At 42.4% G+C, this 18044-nt stretch overlaps 2 protein-coding genes across 3 annotated transcripts; both read left to right on the top strand.

Moving 5' to 3' along the window:
* Window positions 1–8: 8 nt before the first annotated feature.
* tfip11 (tuftelin interacting protein 11) lies at window positions 9–5329 on the top strand. The gene is made up of 15 exons (XM_034090468.1): window positions 9–129; window positions 868–1073; window positions 1280–1451; window positions 1539–1695; window positions 1805–1932; window positions 2022–2183; window positions 2402–2593; window positions 2688–2870; window positions 3145–3279; window positions 3374–3477; window positions 3596–3764; window positions 3875–4118; window positions 4237–4379; window positions 4516–4681; window positions 4823–5329. The coding sequence occupies exons 2-15, from the start codon at window positions 868–870 to the stop codon at window positions 5167–5169; spliced, it is 2508 nt and encodes an 835-aa protein (XP_033946359.1). The 5' UTR covers window positions 9–129; the 3' UTR covers window positions 5170–5329.
* Window positions 5330–5782: 453 nt separating this feature from the next.
* On the top strand, window positions 5783–17699 carry thoc5 (THO complex 5). 2 transcript variants are annotated; one of them, XM_071204278.1, is made up of 20 exons: window positions 5783–5911; window positions 6178–6275; window positions 7237–7380; window positions 8046–8159; window positions 8512–8609; window positions 9018–9164; window positions 9262–9376; window positions 10164–10296; window positions 10393–10470; window positions 10583–10626; window positions 11115–11214; window positions 13143–13251; window positions 16059–16160; window positions 16253–16349; window positions 16434–16545; window positions 16635–16738; window positions 16822–16909; window positions 17009–17124; window positions 17225–17415; window positions 17500–17699. In XM_071204278.1, the coding sequence occupies exons 2-20, from the start codon at window positions 6180–6182 to the stop codon at window positions 17561–17563; spliced, it is 2052 nt and encodes a 683-aa protein (XP_071060379.1). In that variant the 5' UTR covers window positions 5783–5911; window positions 6178–6179; the 3' UTR covers window positions 17564–17699. The 2 variants fall into 2 exon arrangements, with proteins under 2 accessions (XP_071060379.1, XP_033946893.1); XM_034091002.1 differs by having other exon boundaries at window positions 6174–6275.
* Window positions 17700–18044: the final 345 nt, after the last annotated feature.

Raw genomic sequence — 18044 nt, 5'->3', positions numbered from 1 at the left:
CGGAAGTACTTGTGTTTTCGTTTGTAGAACGAGTTGCTGCCTGGTTTTGGCTGCATTACTTTTTTATAACTGCCGCGGATGAATTAATCTGTTACTTATTTCCAGAAAGAAGGATAACTAACGTTGCAGGTTAGTTATAGAAAACTATCATTTGTTTTATATGTGCCATTACGCAAGTTTCTGGTCAAAGCGAGCAGTTATCATAAGCTAACGCTAGCTGTTGCTAGTCAATATTAGCTTTCTTCACGTTGTATGTATCAAATCTAATTTAGTTATGTTTACAAAACAGCAATTGAGTTGCTTAATTCGCTAACTATTAAAGTACAAATACACCTTAATTGTTATTAACCTCACTGCATAACCACATGATCACAACTATAAAGCATTCAAAATAGTCTAAACCTGCAGGAAGAATTCTAATTTTCTTGAAAAGAAGTTACATTCCTGGACATTTTACTAGATTCTAGTCTAATTTTAATGTTTTTTACAATTTAATTGCCAAAGTCGTATCGTGTAAACAAGTTAAAAATGCTATTTTAGTGATCTACCAATGCAAACAATTTAAATTGATCATAACTCTCATAACTTTACTTGGCAAAATATTGATGTCATTTTTATTTATTTACTAATTCTCAAAATATAATATTTGTATTAGTATTTTTTGGTGTTGAAGCTGCTTCTCTTGTAAAATAAACTGCTATATGAAAAGTGTTTTTTTATTATTTTTTTATCGATTGTTACTTCATAATACAAGCTTTCAACCACCTCTTTTGGCTTTCATCAGCAGATAAAGATTGTGTGCCTTATTACTACAAGAGTTACACCACTTGAACTGTCTTCATCCTTTATTTTTTGTGCCATGCAAAGATGTCTATGTCCCATCTATATGGGAGGCGGGAGGAGGAGGAGGATGGTGTGGAGGTGGAGAGCTTTGAGGTGACAGACTGGGACCTCGCCAACGAGTTTAACCCAGGGCGTCAGAGACATAGGCCGACCAAGGATCAGGCCACCTACGGGATCTGGGCTGACAGAGACTCAGACGAGGATGAGAGGCCTAGCTTTGGTGGCAAGAAGTAAGGCATTGCTTTCTCTTTGTTCTTCTACTCCTAACAATTGAAGATCTAACAGGAAGGAAACACTATACAAAGGGGAATAGACTTCAAAACAAGACCCCATTGTAGTCGGCCCAACATAAATACTACACACAAACACCAACTACTGCTTAGTGACTTATCAACTAATGTTAACAAAATGTATCAATTGTTTGTGTTTTGTCCAGCTCCAAAGACTACACTGCTCCAGTAAACTTTGTGAGTGCTGGACTGCGTAAGTCTGCAGCAGAGGAGAAACTGCAAAAAGCAGAAGGAGGCTCTGATGACTCAGAAGATGAAGGTCCTTCAGCACCACCGCCACCCCCCCCTCGCAGCACTGCACCCAAAAAACTCCAAATGGTAGCTTTTTGTTGCGTGTTTGTTCATGCCCATTGAAGTGTTTTCTGCTACAGTGTTTTGTGAAGAAGGATTTCTTTTTTTTGTTAGGGTACTTTCCGGGGGAACCAGCCCCAGAGGTTTGCAGGTGGCATTCAGTCTGGGAAAGGCCTTGGTACCTGGGAGAAGCATACGAGGGGAATTGGACAGAAACTTCTGCAGAAAATGGGATACCAACCAGGCAAAGGACTGGGCAAGAATGCTCAAGGTGGGTAGCCCTGAGTATGCTATGTTATTTAGATATTTGGTCATATTGTGTGCTTTGTTGGAGCAACAGAGTAGAGTTGATATAACCTGACACTCTTTTATTTCTACAGGTATCATAAACCCAATTGAGGCAAAACTTCGTAAAGGAAAGGGAGCAGTGGGTGCCTATGGCAATGAACGAACTAAGCAGAGTCTTCAGGACTTTCCTACCGTTGACTCAGAGGAAGAGGAGGAAAAGGTAGTTAGAATAACATAGTAACTATGAGATTATATAGTATCAGTATCATTCAATATCGATTTGTAATGTTATTTTAAACGTCTGTGTAGGAATTTCAGAAGGAACTTGGCCAGTGGCGTAAGGATCCGGCAGGCTCTGTAGGAAAAAAGAAACCAAAGTACTCCTACAGGACTGTGGACGAGCTAAAATCTAAAGGCAAGCTGGCAGGACGCACTACAGCCGTATCCGCTGGGGAGCTGGCACAGGTCAAGGTACGTTTGTAAAGACTGGCATTTACACTTGCGTCTTCTCACAGGAATTCTATTAAATCATTATTGAATTAGGCTGCAATGCTGTAATAACAATCTGGAACTTAAGTCAATTCTACTTTTATACTGGTACAATCCCATTTGGATGACATTATATTGTGCATATAGGCTGCCATTTTATCTCTGAATCTCATTTACCCCATATCTGTTCCCATTTCTAGGTCATAGATATGACTGGAAGAGAACAAAAGGTATATTATAGTTACAGTCAGATGACCAACAAGCACAGTGTTCCAGATGAAGGTCCACCAAGCCTCTCCACTCAGGATCAGAAGGGATCTGGCTTTGCTCTCCCTGAACTCGAACATAACCTGCAGCTTCTGATAGACCTCACAGAACAAGACATATTACAGGTAAGAGGGAACCAAAAGTATCATTACTTTCTATGTACCACTCTGCTACTTCTTATGCTGACATATTTAACACCGTATTTCCCCCCTCCTGTAGTCCGCCAGACGTCTGCAGCATGAAAAAGATGTAGTTGTGTCTCTGAGCCATGAGTCACGGGCACTGCAGAGCAGACTGGAGGCAGAGCAAGATTCCATCCAGAGAATAGAGGCCGTTCTGGAATTGGTGGGGCGTTTTCCTTCTGGAGAGATGGCACCTGGGGAGGAGGGACCCAGCCTGCAGGTACAAATCTTAATGTATACAGTGAACACAAAAAGACCACACCGACTGTAATCAGACTGTTTCCGTTTTGTAGTCATTGCTCTGTTATCACATGCTTAACCATTGATGCATTCATTGTTTTATACTTGAAAGGTCTTGAGGGGTGATTCTCATTTAGTAAATAAATTATATAAACAAAGAAAACGAAAACAAAACAACAAGAAATAAATATACATCCATGGAAAGTGTCAGCTGCAGTTTATATATGTAACTGTTTTGCCTTCTCTTCCTTCAGGAGTGTGCCCGAATCTTTGAGACTTTACAAACAGACTATTATGAAGAATACAAGACAATGGGATTGGCCGACCTGGCTGTAGCGGTTGTACAGCCATTACTCAAGGACAAACTTCGGTCCTGGGACCCTTTGAAGGTAGGTTCTTGCAACTATCTTTTCTGATGCAACTACAACATTTATCGTTAATAATGATGCTACCACTTCTCAAAATGAATTCTTCACATTTCAGGACAGCTCCTATTGTCTGGAAGACATCGGTCAGTGGAGAGCAATCCTTGAATCTAGAGACTTCCACAGTAGTGCCCCAGATTCAAACATGGACCCTTACCACAGGTCACTTTAAACAAAATAATATAAAAGCTTTGCTCACATGTTTATGTTAATTAGGTATACTGGCTCGGCATTACAGCCTGTTTTAAACAACATGTGTGTCCTGTGTTTGTTGGTCCAGACTGTTGTGGGAGGTGTGGATCTCAGTGATGCGGCCCTGTGTGACGGCGTGGCAGCCTCGTAACGTGGGGCCAATGGTGGACTGCGTGGAGTTGTGGGCTCCTATACTCCCTCTGTGGATCCTGGATCACCTGATGGAGCAGCTGATCCTCCCCCGGCTACAGCGAGAGGCAAGATACACCTCTTTAACACACTCTTACTTTGATGTACAGAAACATAATTCACTTGTGGATAATTACGAGTACATTTCCAAAATATATTTCTGTGTCTTGTTTGATAGGTGGATACCTGGAACCCTTTAACTGACACAGTGCCCATCCACTCCTGGATCCATCCTTGGTTGCCTCTTCTACAAGCACGTCTAGAGCCTCTTTACCCACCAATCAGGAGCAAACTATCCAATGCCTTGCAGCGATGGCATCCCAGCGACACTTCAGCCCGCCTCATCCTGCTGCCTTGGAAAGATGTTTTTACTCCAGGTGCATGGGAGGCCTTCATGGTGAAGAACATCATCCCTAAACTAGGTATGTATTTATAAGTGACACCTTTTAACTATTCCAAAGCAAGGGAAGAATATCCCTACATTGTTATCCTTCCCTGTCCCTCCCTGGTTTCTTATTTTGATGTGATGTTCCTCCTTAGCTCTGTGTCTGGAGGAGCTGGTTATCAACCCTCACCAGCAGCAGATGGAGCCATTTCACTGGGTGATGGACTGGGAGGGCATGTTGTCCCCCTCCAGCCTGGTGTCGCTGCTGGACAAAAACTTCTTCACAAAGTGGTTGCAGGTCAGTAAAGATACGTGCACATATCAGAAACTATGGGAATGCACTTAACTGCAATGGGTTATTGTGTATACTTAATTTGACTGATTAAATGTTTTTGTTGTCTTTGTTATGTCTGTGTGGGCTTTGTTGTTTTTAGGTCTTGTGCTCATGGTTGAGCAACAGTCCTAACTACGAGGAAATCACAAAATGGTACCTGGGTTGGAAAACCATGTTTAGTGACGCCTTGTTAACACAGCCCCTCATTAAAGACAAATTCAACGAAGCTTTGGACATCATGAACCGCGCAGTGTCTTCAGGCATGGGTTCGTATGGCAGCGTCTCAGAAAATAAACATGGAAACTATAGAACACCATCCTTGTATAAGATATATGACAATTTATCTATTTTTTTTCTCTCCGTTTCAACAAAAAATAAGACTTAACTCATGATTCTCTTATCCATAGGTGGATACATGCAACCTGGTGCAAGAGAGAACATTGCATACCTCACACAGACAGAGAGGCGAAAAGACTTCCAGTATGAAGCGATGCAGGAGCGTAGAGATGCAGAGAGTGTGGCTCACAGAGGAATCAGCTCGGGTGTGCCAACTAACTTCAAAGATCTTATCCAGGCAAAGGCAGAGGAGAACAACATTGTCTTCATGCCCTTAGTGGCGAAACGGCACGAGGGCAAACAGCTGTACACCTTTGGGCGTATTGTCATCTACATCGACAGAGGGGTTGTGTTTGTGCAAGGAGAGAAAACTTGGGTCCCCACGTCTTTGCAGAGTCTGATCGATATGGCCAAGTGAGGGACGACTGACAGATTCCTTGTTCTGCTTATTGTGAAAGAGAATAAATAAATAGAAACTTTTGCATTCTAGATAACTTCAGTATGCTGATCATTGTCAAATGTGTTTTGTACATTTTTATAGTGTCACCAGTACTGTGAATAAATAACTTTTCAATGTATTTGGTGTATATTGTTGCTTTTTCAGATACATGTTTAATGTAAATAAGTAACTATCTTGAAACAAAGTATGCATTCATACACTGTATGTATGTATGTATGTATGTATATGAAATAAGTCTTTTTTCAGAAGGGTTAGCATTAAAAGCTCAGGTAAATCTTTATATTGTATATTTCTAACTAAAGTGAACTTGGTAAGTGAAAAAATACGGGTTTATGGAGTTGTCTTTTTAAATATAAAACAAATTATGTACAAAAAACGATTGAAATGTATGTACAAGGACTATGATGTTGCTACTTTTACTGTAGCTTATTGTTTTCTCCATTTTGTCCTTTTCCTAACTTGGGATCAAACAATAGAGATATAAATGAGAGGCCTAGTTCAGTTTACCGAATTACTCACAATACTAGGTTCTTTCTCTAGGGGGCAGTGTTCCGGTTGATATCCGGATTGTGTTTTTGGCAGGACAGGGCTTCCGTCAATCTTCAGCTCTTTGCTTAGCGGCTAAACAAAGTATCCTGTAACGTTACATGCCCATTTTCGCACGATTTAAGGATATCAGAGTTTTTTTTGCATATTGGAGGTATGTTCCTATTGATAAATATCCCGTCAAACTAGCAGTTTATTCACTTTTCTTAACCCGTTACTGGCAACATGCCTTTATGAGCCAACAAGCTAGCGGTTGTTAGCAAATAAGCTAGTAAGAACCACTGAGCTAACATGCTAACAGTTGCTAGGCTGCTAATAGAGAAGTATAGTTGGCGCTTACTATAACCAATTTAAGTTATTTTGGTTTATCTCTATTATATTGTTTTTTGTCTATATGTTTTCCCCTCTTTGACCAGTCAGTCATGTCGTCGGACGCCCTGAAGAAGCGAAAGTCAAAGGTGGTCCGCAGTGAAGGAGGAACCCCAGAGATGAAGCGAGGTCGAGAAGCGGAGCAGCAGGTAGGTCCATGGATGTATAATAAGGGTAGGTCACACCGGGAGGAGGGGCCGCAGTGTGTAGGGAGGGCCACAAGCAGGAAGACTGGGGTCAAAGTCCTCTGTTGTCAGAATAAATACACCTCCTGGCTGGCAGAGCCAGCTGCTCCATAGTTAAAGTTTCTCCCTCTCTATAACCATGAACAATTTGCACAACAGCTACCTTGCACATCTGTCATTTATATACTATCCTATGTGTTTCTGCTACCGTAGTATACGTCTATACTTCTGTTGCTGCAGTTTTTTGGTCCAGTTTAATGTATCAAGAATATTTTACATTATGTTTTGATATATGTCTACAGTAGATATCTTTACATTTGCTGTTAATTGTTTTTATTTTTATAATGATTATACTTTATTCCACCTTTTTAAATATGTTATTGCCACACTGCTGCTGTAACAAAAATAATTTCCCAATGTGGGAACTATAAAGTATGATAAGTAAGACATAATAGTATCTATTTATAAGGTATCATTTAGAAATGTAGCCAAGATATCACATTCAAAACAGTCGAGCATTAGTTTGAAATTCAACATGGACAACATTCAACTGTTTTCACAACCATTAACAGAAATATGGCTGTATTTTAGAAAGGCCTAGACGTAATATGATCTTCTTTTATGATTAATACAAAGGAACTCTTTATCCCATGAAATATGGGAGCAAACATTAGATTGGGTGTACATCCATTTTCTCTTCGTCATTATGTTGTAACCAACCAGAAAACCAGGTGATTCATTTACGAGAGTCACCTTTTAAGTTATCAATATTTGAGTCAAGTTCAGCGACCTAAGAATCCCAGCTTTTGTAAATGGACCCAGTACTCTGACTTCTTACAGCACCAAAACAAAGGTGGGCTCAGGTTAAAGCGTTACTGATAGTGGTTTGATAAACTGTATATATTGATGTTTGTTTTTTCCCCAGGATGTGCGTGTGTACAATGAGGAGGTGGAGCTGGACAGCAGGGACCCTGAGCAGGACTTCCTGCAGTACAAAGAGTCATGTGAGGGTTTGGCCACAATGATGAGTGAGATCCAGGAGCTCAAGGCTAATGGAGCAAAGGAAGGGGTAAGAATCACATTTTTAAGATTCACACATTTAATCGCCTCTGTCATTACTCTGTATTTTTCAGTAATATTGTAGAGATGTCCGATTACACAATAGTTGAACTCTTCAAGGTGATATCAGTCCTCTACAGCAGAAACGTTATACATACAGTTTGTAGAATTGGTGAACCGAATACATCACCTCTTAGGTTTAGCTTAGCCAAAATAAGGGGATTAAAGCAAAGACATAACAATAACCAAATAGATTATGCAGGAGAGGTGAGAAACACCTAATCTAGAATTTACAATTTTATTTGGATAGTTGTTTACGTAACAGAATGAGGTAATGATTTTAAAAACAGGTACATGGTTATAATAATAATAGTAATAATAAACAAAACAATTGTAAAATAATCCTTGGTCGTATTAATTACGGCACTAGTGTTTTTTTGTAACATTTAATATAAATACTGACAGTGATAAATATGTTTTAAAAATAATGGGACTGTTATTCCTAAGCGAAGATCTTTTTATAGGTTATGGGATATTGGCCAAGAGTTAGGGGAAGTTAAATAACATGAATATCATGATTATTCTCATAGCATTGTATATATGATCCAAGCCAATGTTGATTTTGTTTGTTCACCTCTTTAATAATGAAGTCTAACTGGTTGTGTCTGTCCTCAGAGTGCTGAGGTCGAGCAGAGACGTATGCAGGGATGCATCCACTTCATGAATCTGAAAAAACTCAACCGCCTGGCTCATATGCGACTAAAGAAAGGCAGAGACCAAACACACGATGTAAATATACACAGCCCTCAAATCCTTTCCAATGAGATATTCAAAGATATTCCAGCTTAAATTAAGTTTACTGGATTTCATTTATTTGCTGAAAAAAGTGCTGCCTCAACTTCCTTTTTGTGCTGATCAGGAAGTTGAACACTAAGTACTTTTTCTACTTTAAATACCAAACCGCAGTGTCTGCCACTGTGAGCCGAAAACGCTTCATCACCTGTTTTTGTTTAGAATATTTTGATCCAGTTCAGATCCTGCATATTGATGATTGTTTTTATTAAATCTTCTTGGCATATTGTTTAACCTGGCACTTGAATAGTGTTTACAAACCAACCATAACCATCTCTTTTTCCCTCAGGCAAAGCAGAAAGTGGATGTGCTGCACCTTCAGTTACAGAACCTGCTCTATGAAGTCATGCATCTTCAGAAGGAGATCAGCAAGTGTCTGGAGTTCAAGTACGTTCAAAATAAATAATTCAATAAGAACAGCTTTCATACTGAACATGTCAGAAACCAAGCACAATGAAAATCTACTCTGCTATCAATCGTTATATAAAAGAAGTAACAAAGAAAGCAGCCTTATTCAGCACTTTGAATCAAGATTATAACAAAATGTCTTCTAATAAAATACACATCAACCCATACAAATAAAGTCACCCCCTTTCTGTCAAATGTGCGTTTATGACCAGTCAGAATGTAAGTCAAATGAATTACTCACCTGTGGAGTAAAATATAACTTGTGAATAATTTATACAGTTGACGCTGATATTTAAAAAAGTCACAGAGACTTTTCCATTGGTAATAATTATACACTTTTTTATATTGTTGTCGTACCTTTCCCTAACATCCCTTTCTGTGATCCAGGTCAAAGCATGAAGAGATCGACTTGGTGTCTGAGTCAGAGTTTTACCAGGAAGCGCCAGACGAGATTTCCAGGCCTCACCTCACAAAAAACGATCCCCACCAACTCACACTGGCCCGACTGGACTGGGAGCTTGAACAGAGGAAGAGGTATGCATACCTGTCCCTGTGCCGCATGCTGTGGTGTAAATGAAACCTGATGCAGGGGGGCACAGAGCAGCTAGTGAAGGATTGTGCTTTTATACAGGTTGGCAGAAAAATACAAGGAGTGCCAGTCCACGAAGGAGAAGATCCAGAAGAGCATCGAGGTGAAGAAGGAACATCTGACGAGCCTGCAGCCTGGACTCAATGCCATCATGCAGGTATTACATCTGTTTAGTTGCTATAATATAAAGGTTTCACCACACTACTGCTACGTTCACACTGCAAGCCTTATTGCTCAAATCTGCCCTTTTTTTTATTGGTCACATGACTTTGAAATGTAGCCAATATCAGTTTTCTGTTTGAACGAGTCAGGCAGCTGATTCGATGTACAAAAACCAAATAAGTCATGCTATACAATGTTGTAAAAATAGATGCCAGCGTGGTCAGCTTTTACGGTTTAATTTCTAAGTCGATTTGCAGTCGAAGCCAGCAACTCCATGAGCAGATGATAACGAGGATGAGGATAAAGAAAGAAACGTGTTTACATTATGACTTCAGTGGCCTCCCTGATATCGAATTATTTCAAAATGTTAGGGTGTCAAGTTTTTTTATATTAATTCAGCATACGCAGAATTGTGAAAAATGCCAATCTTCGAGTTAAATAAAACCCTCATGAATATCCATGTATTGCTTATTCTTTGGTTGCATTGTAAGCAATGAGAGCTTTGTCTGACCACATGGTATCATAGCCAAAGACGTTTTGAAAAGATCAGATTGCATTTGTACTGTTACCATTGATTTGTAAACAAAAAACAGATCTGATTTCACTTTTCCTTGCAGTCTGGAAGTAACTGGTTTTGTTTCAGTAAGAATGGCTTGGAGCATGTGTTGTTCATATCATTATGATATTGACTGACCTCTTTGTTGAGGTGACAATCCTATCTGCTGTACCATGAACTGATCCTCTGAATGATAACACAATGTGTGTTCTCCCTCCTTGCCCAGGCCTCTCTCCCCGTGCAGGAGTACCTTGCCATGCCGTTTGAACAGGCTCAGATACAGACAGAGGTCGCCCGCCACCTGCCTCCAGCCCTCTATGTGCTGTTTGTTCAGGCCAACGCCTATGGCCAAGCCTGTGGTGAGTAGTCCGTAGAAAATGTTTAAGAATGTAATGTAACATTTTCTATATAAATGAAGGCCTAATTTTCACTGATGTATTTTGTTTCCATGACAGACAAGAACCTGAGTGTCTCCATCAGTGGGGATGTGGATGAGGCCAAGGCCCTGTCCAAACCTCCAGAAGATTCCCAGGGTACAAACACGGCTTTACCAAAATTAGACTTACCGCACATATCAAACAAATCATTGTGGCTTCTCCAACAAAAACAAAACCCCATTTAAAGATGTGTTCTGGTTTCACACAGATGACGAGAGTGACTCAGATGCAGAGGAGGAGCAAGAAAAGACGGTACGTTTTACCCTCTGCTTTACTCCCAAAACACACACACTGGGACCCTCAGGTCCGAGGATTAAACTATTTGTTAATGCACTCGTCTTTGCAACAGACACAAACTGTCCCTGAAGCCTAAGCTGCTACACGATGCGTTCAGCGGGGTCAGGTAGCGGCAGCTATCGATTGCCTCCTGCATCCCTACAAGTGTCAGCTAGGGGGTTCTGGGAAATAGTTACCAAGAATGGCTAGATGACTGTAACCTGAGCCCACCCTGCACAAGCACATTCGCTTAAATTCTGCTCCTTTTGTTGTCATTTGGTCTGATGGAATGTCTAGTAAAGTGAATACATCTTTTCTTAAAGACCTATTTAGATGTCTGTCAGAGATAAGTACAACGACACGTCTGCAACTCCTGCTTCCTTTTCAATCTTTACTTGTCGAACATGCAATGTTTTTTGTATTTGTTTCGCTTCATCTTTGTTTCCTTTGTTTCTTATCGATAGAAGAGAAGAAGGCCAACTACAGGGGGCCAGCTGGATGACAAAAGAAAGGAGATGCTGAAAAGGCACCCTCTGTCGCTCTGCTTAGACCTCAAGTGTAAAGGTAACTCATTCTACATTCATGTTGACTTCAATTATTACAGGGTGTCCGCGGGGTATTAAAAGTTGATAAATCAATTTAGCGAAAATTAAGGCTATTAAAAAGTATTAGACGGCATTTTCCAAGGTATTAAGAAGGTCCACAGCAACGACAACATGAAACACTCTTTAATTTACTGAAACAACATTTCGGGAAACCCCCTCAAGGTGGCCCCATGCATAGCGTGCCATAAAATGCTGCTTCTTATTTTAAGTTTCGTTGCCTTGCTCCGCTCTGTGTGGGGGGGGGGGGGTTATCTGCTGGTGGACTACCTGAGAGATTTACAGCAGGAGAACACGCCATCCACCCTGCGTCCACCGCAACCATGCTCCGGGGTCTTCTTCGCTGCTTTTGGTGTATTTTGTGGCGGCAGCAGCGCCACTTACAGGCCTGGCATATGCACTACAGCGTTTCCAGCATTTCCAGCGGTCTAGTGTGAACGGACACGTTAATGAATCGAATGCGTGTGAACGGAAGACTTTTTTGCGTTTGCGTATGTGTTTTACTGTATGCGTCCTCGTGGGGCCGGGGTCTAAGCCAAACTATATCCGGTCACAGAGATCTGCTATTTTAAAGTAAGGTCAACACATATATATATACAGTCTATGGTCAACACATATCGACCCTAAATATAGTCTATATTAAGAACGAGAAAAGACTTAACATATATATCGTTTTTTGTAAACATATGACAAATGTGTGAGGGTGATGACGACAGAGCATCGTCCTATGTGCCAGGGCTTAGCCCCGGACAGCCCCAGCCCAATTTAACCCCTGGGTATTTGTGAGGGAGCTCCTATATGGCATTACCCCGCTGAAGCTCACCAAAGTTTAATATATTTCATAGTTCAAAGTTTTGTCAATTGTTTTGTTTATTGGTCAAATACTGGTTTCTGAGGAGTTCTACTGGAATGAAAGAGCACAGAGTACAGAAGCAACAAAGCAGCATGCTGCATTAAACCTGACCTTCACAGAGAGGTTGAAGTTCATGTGGAGAGGAGGCTTCAGTAGTCTGTCTGCACTCTGTTTAGTTGTGCTATCTTACAATCAATATAGTAAATGTGAGGTAAAGTGTGTCGCCAATGTAACCGGTTAGAACTCGAAGTTGCGATGAGGTCTTAAAATGTATGGAAAGGGTCTTAAAAAAGGTCTTAAAAGGTATTACATTTGACTTCAGGATTCCTGCATATATCCTGTTTTAAAGTCTGCACCAGCTAGGTCTGTGCATTCCCTGTCAGCACATTCAAGCCAGATGGAACTCTAAACCTAACGAATAGTAAGTGAAAGAAAGTAAGCTGACCTGGTCTGCCAGCATGATGTCATGACACCACTTGACCCTTGTGTTCCCTCTGCTGGCAATAAGAGGAATAGTGACAGATTACAGGGAGATCTGCATTGCAGGCGTAACTCTACCTAAAGGAGGGAGAGTGGGGAGAGAGATGCTTGCAGCATTTTGAGTCTGCAGCACCTACAACATGCTGTAAGCATATTTTCTCATCACCGGGCGTTCTCTAACCTCTGCTTGTGTTTCTAGTGTCTTCCCCCTGCCCCTTTTTCTTCACTGGTGCCAGCTGCAGCAGTCAATTTGCTGCAGTCAAGGCGAAAAGAGAGCAGCGCACGTTTCAGTGAATGACAGAGTGCCACAGAGTTCACAGTGACTGCAGGGAGGGGGAGTGTGAAGGTTGACCATCAGCATTGTATATATATCCCCCGAGTGCTGCTAGCTGCCGTTGTGACCACACCCTGTTATTGTTCCGATGCGCTGCAGTGTGAAGTAAACCCTGGGGGACGTTCACTGGGAGGAGTAATGAAAAGAGGAGGGGGGGGGGCAGGAGCAATGAGCTAGTAATGGATTAGTTCCTCACCTTGTGTTATCTATTATGTCTCCACAGATGGCAGCATCCTCCATCTCCACTTCTACTACCTGATGAATCTGAACATTACGACTGTCAAGGCCAAGGTCTCCACCTCAACAGACCTCATCTCGGCCATCAGCGCAGGGTGTGTGTGTGTGTGTGTGTGTGTGTGTGTGTGTGTGTGTGTGTGTGTGTGTGTGTGTGTGTGTGTGTGTGTGTGTGTGTGTGTGTGTGTGTGTGTGTGTGTGTGTGTGTGTGTGTGTGTGTGTGTGTGTGTGTGTGTGTGTGTGTGTGTGTGTGTGGCCTTAAAGATAGTTTCAGATCGTTTAAAGTGAGGTTATATGAAGTACTTGGCCATAGTCTATTAACTACAGTAGATTGCAATCAGCACAGCCCCAACATAATGGAGTTCTGGCACAGGAGTAAAGCAATGCACTGCCGTGGATGATGCAGCAGCAAAATGTACATCGATAAACATCAGCGTCTTGCTATTTTTGGAATATCTTCAACGCTTTACCTTGACATCAAAGACCTTAGAAGCCTTAAGCCGTTATCTATGCTCCCTTATAAAAGCCACCAGACTCCATTAACCAAAACAGCAGCACAAAGGTTTATGGTCTACTGCTGTCTTGATTGGCAAAAAACACGTCCCGGGCCGTAACTCCTGCCTGTTTCTCCATACTGGGGGCGTGCCTACCAACATCTTCTGTAGGTTATACACTGACAATACTTGTATCTAATAAAACCCCACTTTAGCCGCTTTCACACCAAGTACTTTGCCGTACTTACACCGAACAAAAATATAAATGCAACACTTTTGTTTTTGCTCCCATTTTTCATGAGATGAACTCAAAGATCTAAAACATTTTCTATTTACACAAAATAACCATTTCTCTCAAATATTGTTCACAAATCTGAAAACATCTGTGATAGTGAGCACTTCTCCTTTGCCGAGATAATCCATCCCACCTCACAGGTGTGGCATATCAAGATGCTGATTAGACAGCATGATTATTGCACAGGTGTGCCTTAGGCTGGCCACAATAAAAGGCCACTCTGAAACGTGCAGTTTTGCTTTATTGGGGGGGTCTGGGGGGGTCCGAAAACCAGTCAGTATCTGGTGTGACCACCTTTTGCCTCACGCAGTGCAACACATCTCCTTCGCATAGAGTTGATCAGGTTGTTGATTGTGGCCTGTGGAATGTTGGCCCACTCCTCTTCAATGGCTGTGCGAAGCTGCTGGATATTGGCAGGAACTGGAACACGCTGTCGTATACGCCGATCCAGAGCATCCCAAACATGCTCAATGGGTGACATTTCCGGTGAGTATGCTGGTCATGCAAGAACTGGGATGTTTTCAGCCTCCAGGAATTGTGTACAGATCCTTGCAACATGGGGCCGTGCATTACCATGCTGCAACATGAGGTGATGGTCGTGGATGAATGGCACAACAATGGGCCTCAGGATCACGGTATCTCTGTGCATTCACAATGCCATCAATAAAATACACCTGTGTTCGTCGTCCATAACATACGCCTGCCCATACCATAACCCCACCACCGCCATGGGCCACTCGATTCACAACATTGACATCAGAAAACCGCTCACCCACGCGACGCCACACACGCTGTCTGCCATCTGCCCTGAACAGTGAAAACCGGGATTCATCCGTGAAGAGAACACCTCTCCAACGTGCCAGACGCCATCGAATGTGAGCATCTGCCCACTCAAGTCGGTTACGAAGACGAACCGGAGTCAGGTCGAGACCCCGATGAGGACGACGAACATGCAGATGAGCTTCCCTGAGACGGTTTCTGACAGTTTGTGCAGAAATTCTTTGGTTATGCAAACCGATTGTTGCAGCAGCCGTCCGAGTGGCTGGTCTCAGACGATCTTGGAGGTGAACATGCTGGATGTGGAGGTCCTGGGCTGGTGTGGTTACACGTGGTCTGCGGTTGTGAGGCCGGTTGGATGTACTGCCAAAGTCTCTGAAACGCCTTTGGAGACGGCTTATGGTAGAGAAATGAACATTCAATTCACGGGCAACAGCTCTGGTGGACATTCCTGCTGTCAGCATGCCAATTGCACGCTCCCTCAAAATTGCGACATCTGTGGAAATGTGCTGTGTGATACAACTGAACATTTTTAGAGTGGCCTTTTATTGTGGCCAGCCTAAGGCACACCTGTGCAATAATCATGCTGTCTAATCAGCATCTTGATATGCCACACCTGTGAGGTGGGATGGATTATCTCGGCAAAGGAGAAGTGCTCACTATCACAGATTTTTTCAGATTTGTGAACAATATTTGAGAGAAATGGTTATTTTGTGTAAATAGACACTGTTTTAGATCTTTGAGTTCATCTCATGAAAAATGGGAGCAAAAACAAAAGTGTTGCATTATATTTTTGTTCAGTGTAGTTCCCAGCACTTAGAACATGGAACTAAGAGCAGATCGCGTTCACACCGGAATAAGTCCCTGAGGGACGTCACTTCTTCTTCTTCACGGCGTATACTGCCACCGGAAGTCCCCGGAGTTGGGGACTGTCTTCCGAGTGAATCGCCAGAACGCCGACACCTCCTCATCCCCACCGCTCCCACATTTTTTTTTGTGTTTCCATAAGTTATTCTCTCTCCGTTGGTGCGCGGGGCTAATGATAATAATGCTAATGCCAGAAAATACAATGGCGGCTTCACAAAACTTTTCCGAATTTTATGGGCCGTGGTTTGCAATTCGCCCAGCCAATCAGAAATTAGAACTTTTTTCTCCCCAGGAAAGTACCTGCTCTCTAGATTCTCTTTTTGGTGTGAACGCAAAATCCCAGGAACTATCGGAACTAAAAGGGAAAAGTACTCCGGTGTGAAAGTGCCTTTTGAAACACCTGAAATACCGCTCAAAGCACCCTGCCTACCTATCTGTGTCACTGAATGTCTAATGATGTCTTCCTCTACAGCGACCTGCTGAAATCAGACACTCTACTCAGCTGTCTCTACAGCAGCGACCAGGGCAAAGAAACGCCCAATCCAGCGAATCGCTACCAGTTTGATAAAGTCGGGTGAGGATGTGAAGTTATTAAAGGAAATTAGAAGATGTATGGAGAATCCTACCTTTTTGAATTTAAGAAAATAACTCAACATTTCCTTTCAGGATTGTTACCTTTGCTGATTATGTGGAGGAGCTGGGCCATCCCTACATGTGGGTTCAGAGTCTGGGAGGACTACATTTCCCTAAAGACTCCTCAGAGGTGTGTGTTGAAATGATCCCTGTTGTGCAGCAGTTTCTGTGTGTTACAGCCTCGTCATGTTCCTCTATGCTCATGTCTCTCCAGGGTGTGAGTGTGGGCAGTTCTCTGAGTGCCAGCCACATGGAGAACACCATGAAGCTGCTGAGGGGACGGCTGCAGGCTCGCTTGGCTTTGCACAAACAGTTTGCCTCTTTAGGTACAATTCATGTTAACCATCAAGGAACAAATAGTGCTGAAGAGGAGATATGACATTTTGACTGAGTTTATTTGTGCACCTGCCCTCAGAGCACAGCATCATCCCGGTCTCCAGTGAGTGTCAGCACCTCTTTCCTGCCAAGATCATCTCCCGTTTATCCCGCTGGACCACCATCACTCAGCAGGAGTACATGGTATACACACATCACCACATATGCATTGATATTTTAAATGACCGGTCACCTTGTCTTACTGTGATATTTCTCTTGGTCGGTAGGAGCTGCCATATACTCGCCATGTGTCTGATGCTGGGCTGGCAAAGGAGTCAGACCTGTACTTTATGTCTGTGGTGGAAAGAGGCACAGGTAACTTTAACACTAATGCTAGAATTGGCCATTTCAATAACTATATTTTTTATTTGTTTCTTTCTTATAACAATCCTGCCCTTATCTTTCTCCTCTCAGCTCGTCTCCAGGCCGCCTTGGTGCTGAGTCCCCGTTACCCAGAAATCTCCCCCCTGTTCTCCCTCTCCCTCAGCTGGAAGGGAGAGCGCACCGGACGCACAGATGACAACCTTCGAGTATGAGCATTTGTCAATATTGATCACTTAGGTTGTTCTCTGTTGTTGCGCCATCTCACTTTACGTCCAGATATTTCAGTCTCATCTTTGCTTTTTTCAGGCCATGGAGAGCGAGATCAATGTGTTCAAAAATGAACTACAGGGGCCCCGCCCGGGACACCAGCTCCTGACCAATCAGATTTCACGCCTCTGTGTCTGCCTGGATGTTTATTTGGAGACTGAAGGTCAAGATGACAGTGTGGAGGGACCACTAGAGTTTCCCAGAGAAAAGATGTGCCTGCGCACCGTCAGGTACACAGTCACAAGAAGCCCTCAGCTCACAAAATGTATCTGTATGTGAATAAACTATCGCTGACATGTCACTCTCTTCCTCAGGGGTCCAAATCGTCTGAAGCCGTTCAAGTACAACCACCCTCAGGGCTTCTTCAGTCACCGCTAGATTTGTCCATATGATTCTCAGTGCTGTACTTTACAAATGTAACTCCTGTATGCTTACCTTTTTGTGGCTCCAGAAAGTATACATTTTAAAAGTCATTTTACATGTTTGGAAATAAAAGCTGCGTTATTTTCTTGAATGATTGTGTGTCTGGTCTGTTTAAAGCAGTGCTTTGCTGTGTAATCTAAATTCTCTTTTCCATCCCTCTTCCTGCCTCTCCTACTCACCTCTCCGTGCGGCTCTATTTATAGGCGACGTCTGCACTCCGATTATTATGCCGTTGTGCTTCCTTGCCACAGCGAGCTGCATCATTTCCCCAGAGAGTTAAATCCAAGGAATATGATATTTGGTATACTTTGCAGTCAGCAAAGTATACATTTATAATCCTGCATTATTTAACTGAGAAAAAACAGGTTATTCTGGATACTGGAGCCATTTCAATCAAGGATTACTCACATGTTGTGATTAGCTAGCAGCAGTCTAG

This window comes from Pseudochaenichthys georgianus, chromosome 9, assembly GCF_902827115.2.
Source record: "Pseudochaenichthys georgianus chromosome 9, fPseGeo1.2, whole genome shotgun sequence".
Lineage (NCBI taxonomy): Eukaryota > Metazoa > Chordata > Actinopteri > Perciformes > Channichthyidae > Pseudochaenichthys > Pseudochaenichthys georgianus.
This window is presented reverse-complemented; position numbering and strand designations above follow the sequence as displayed.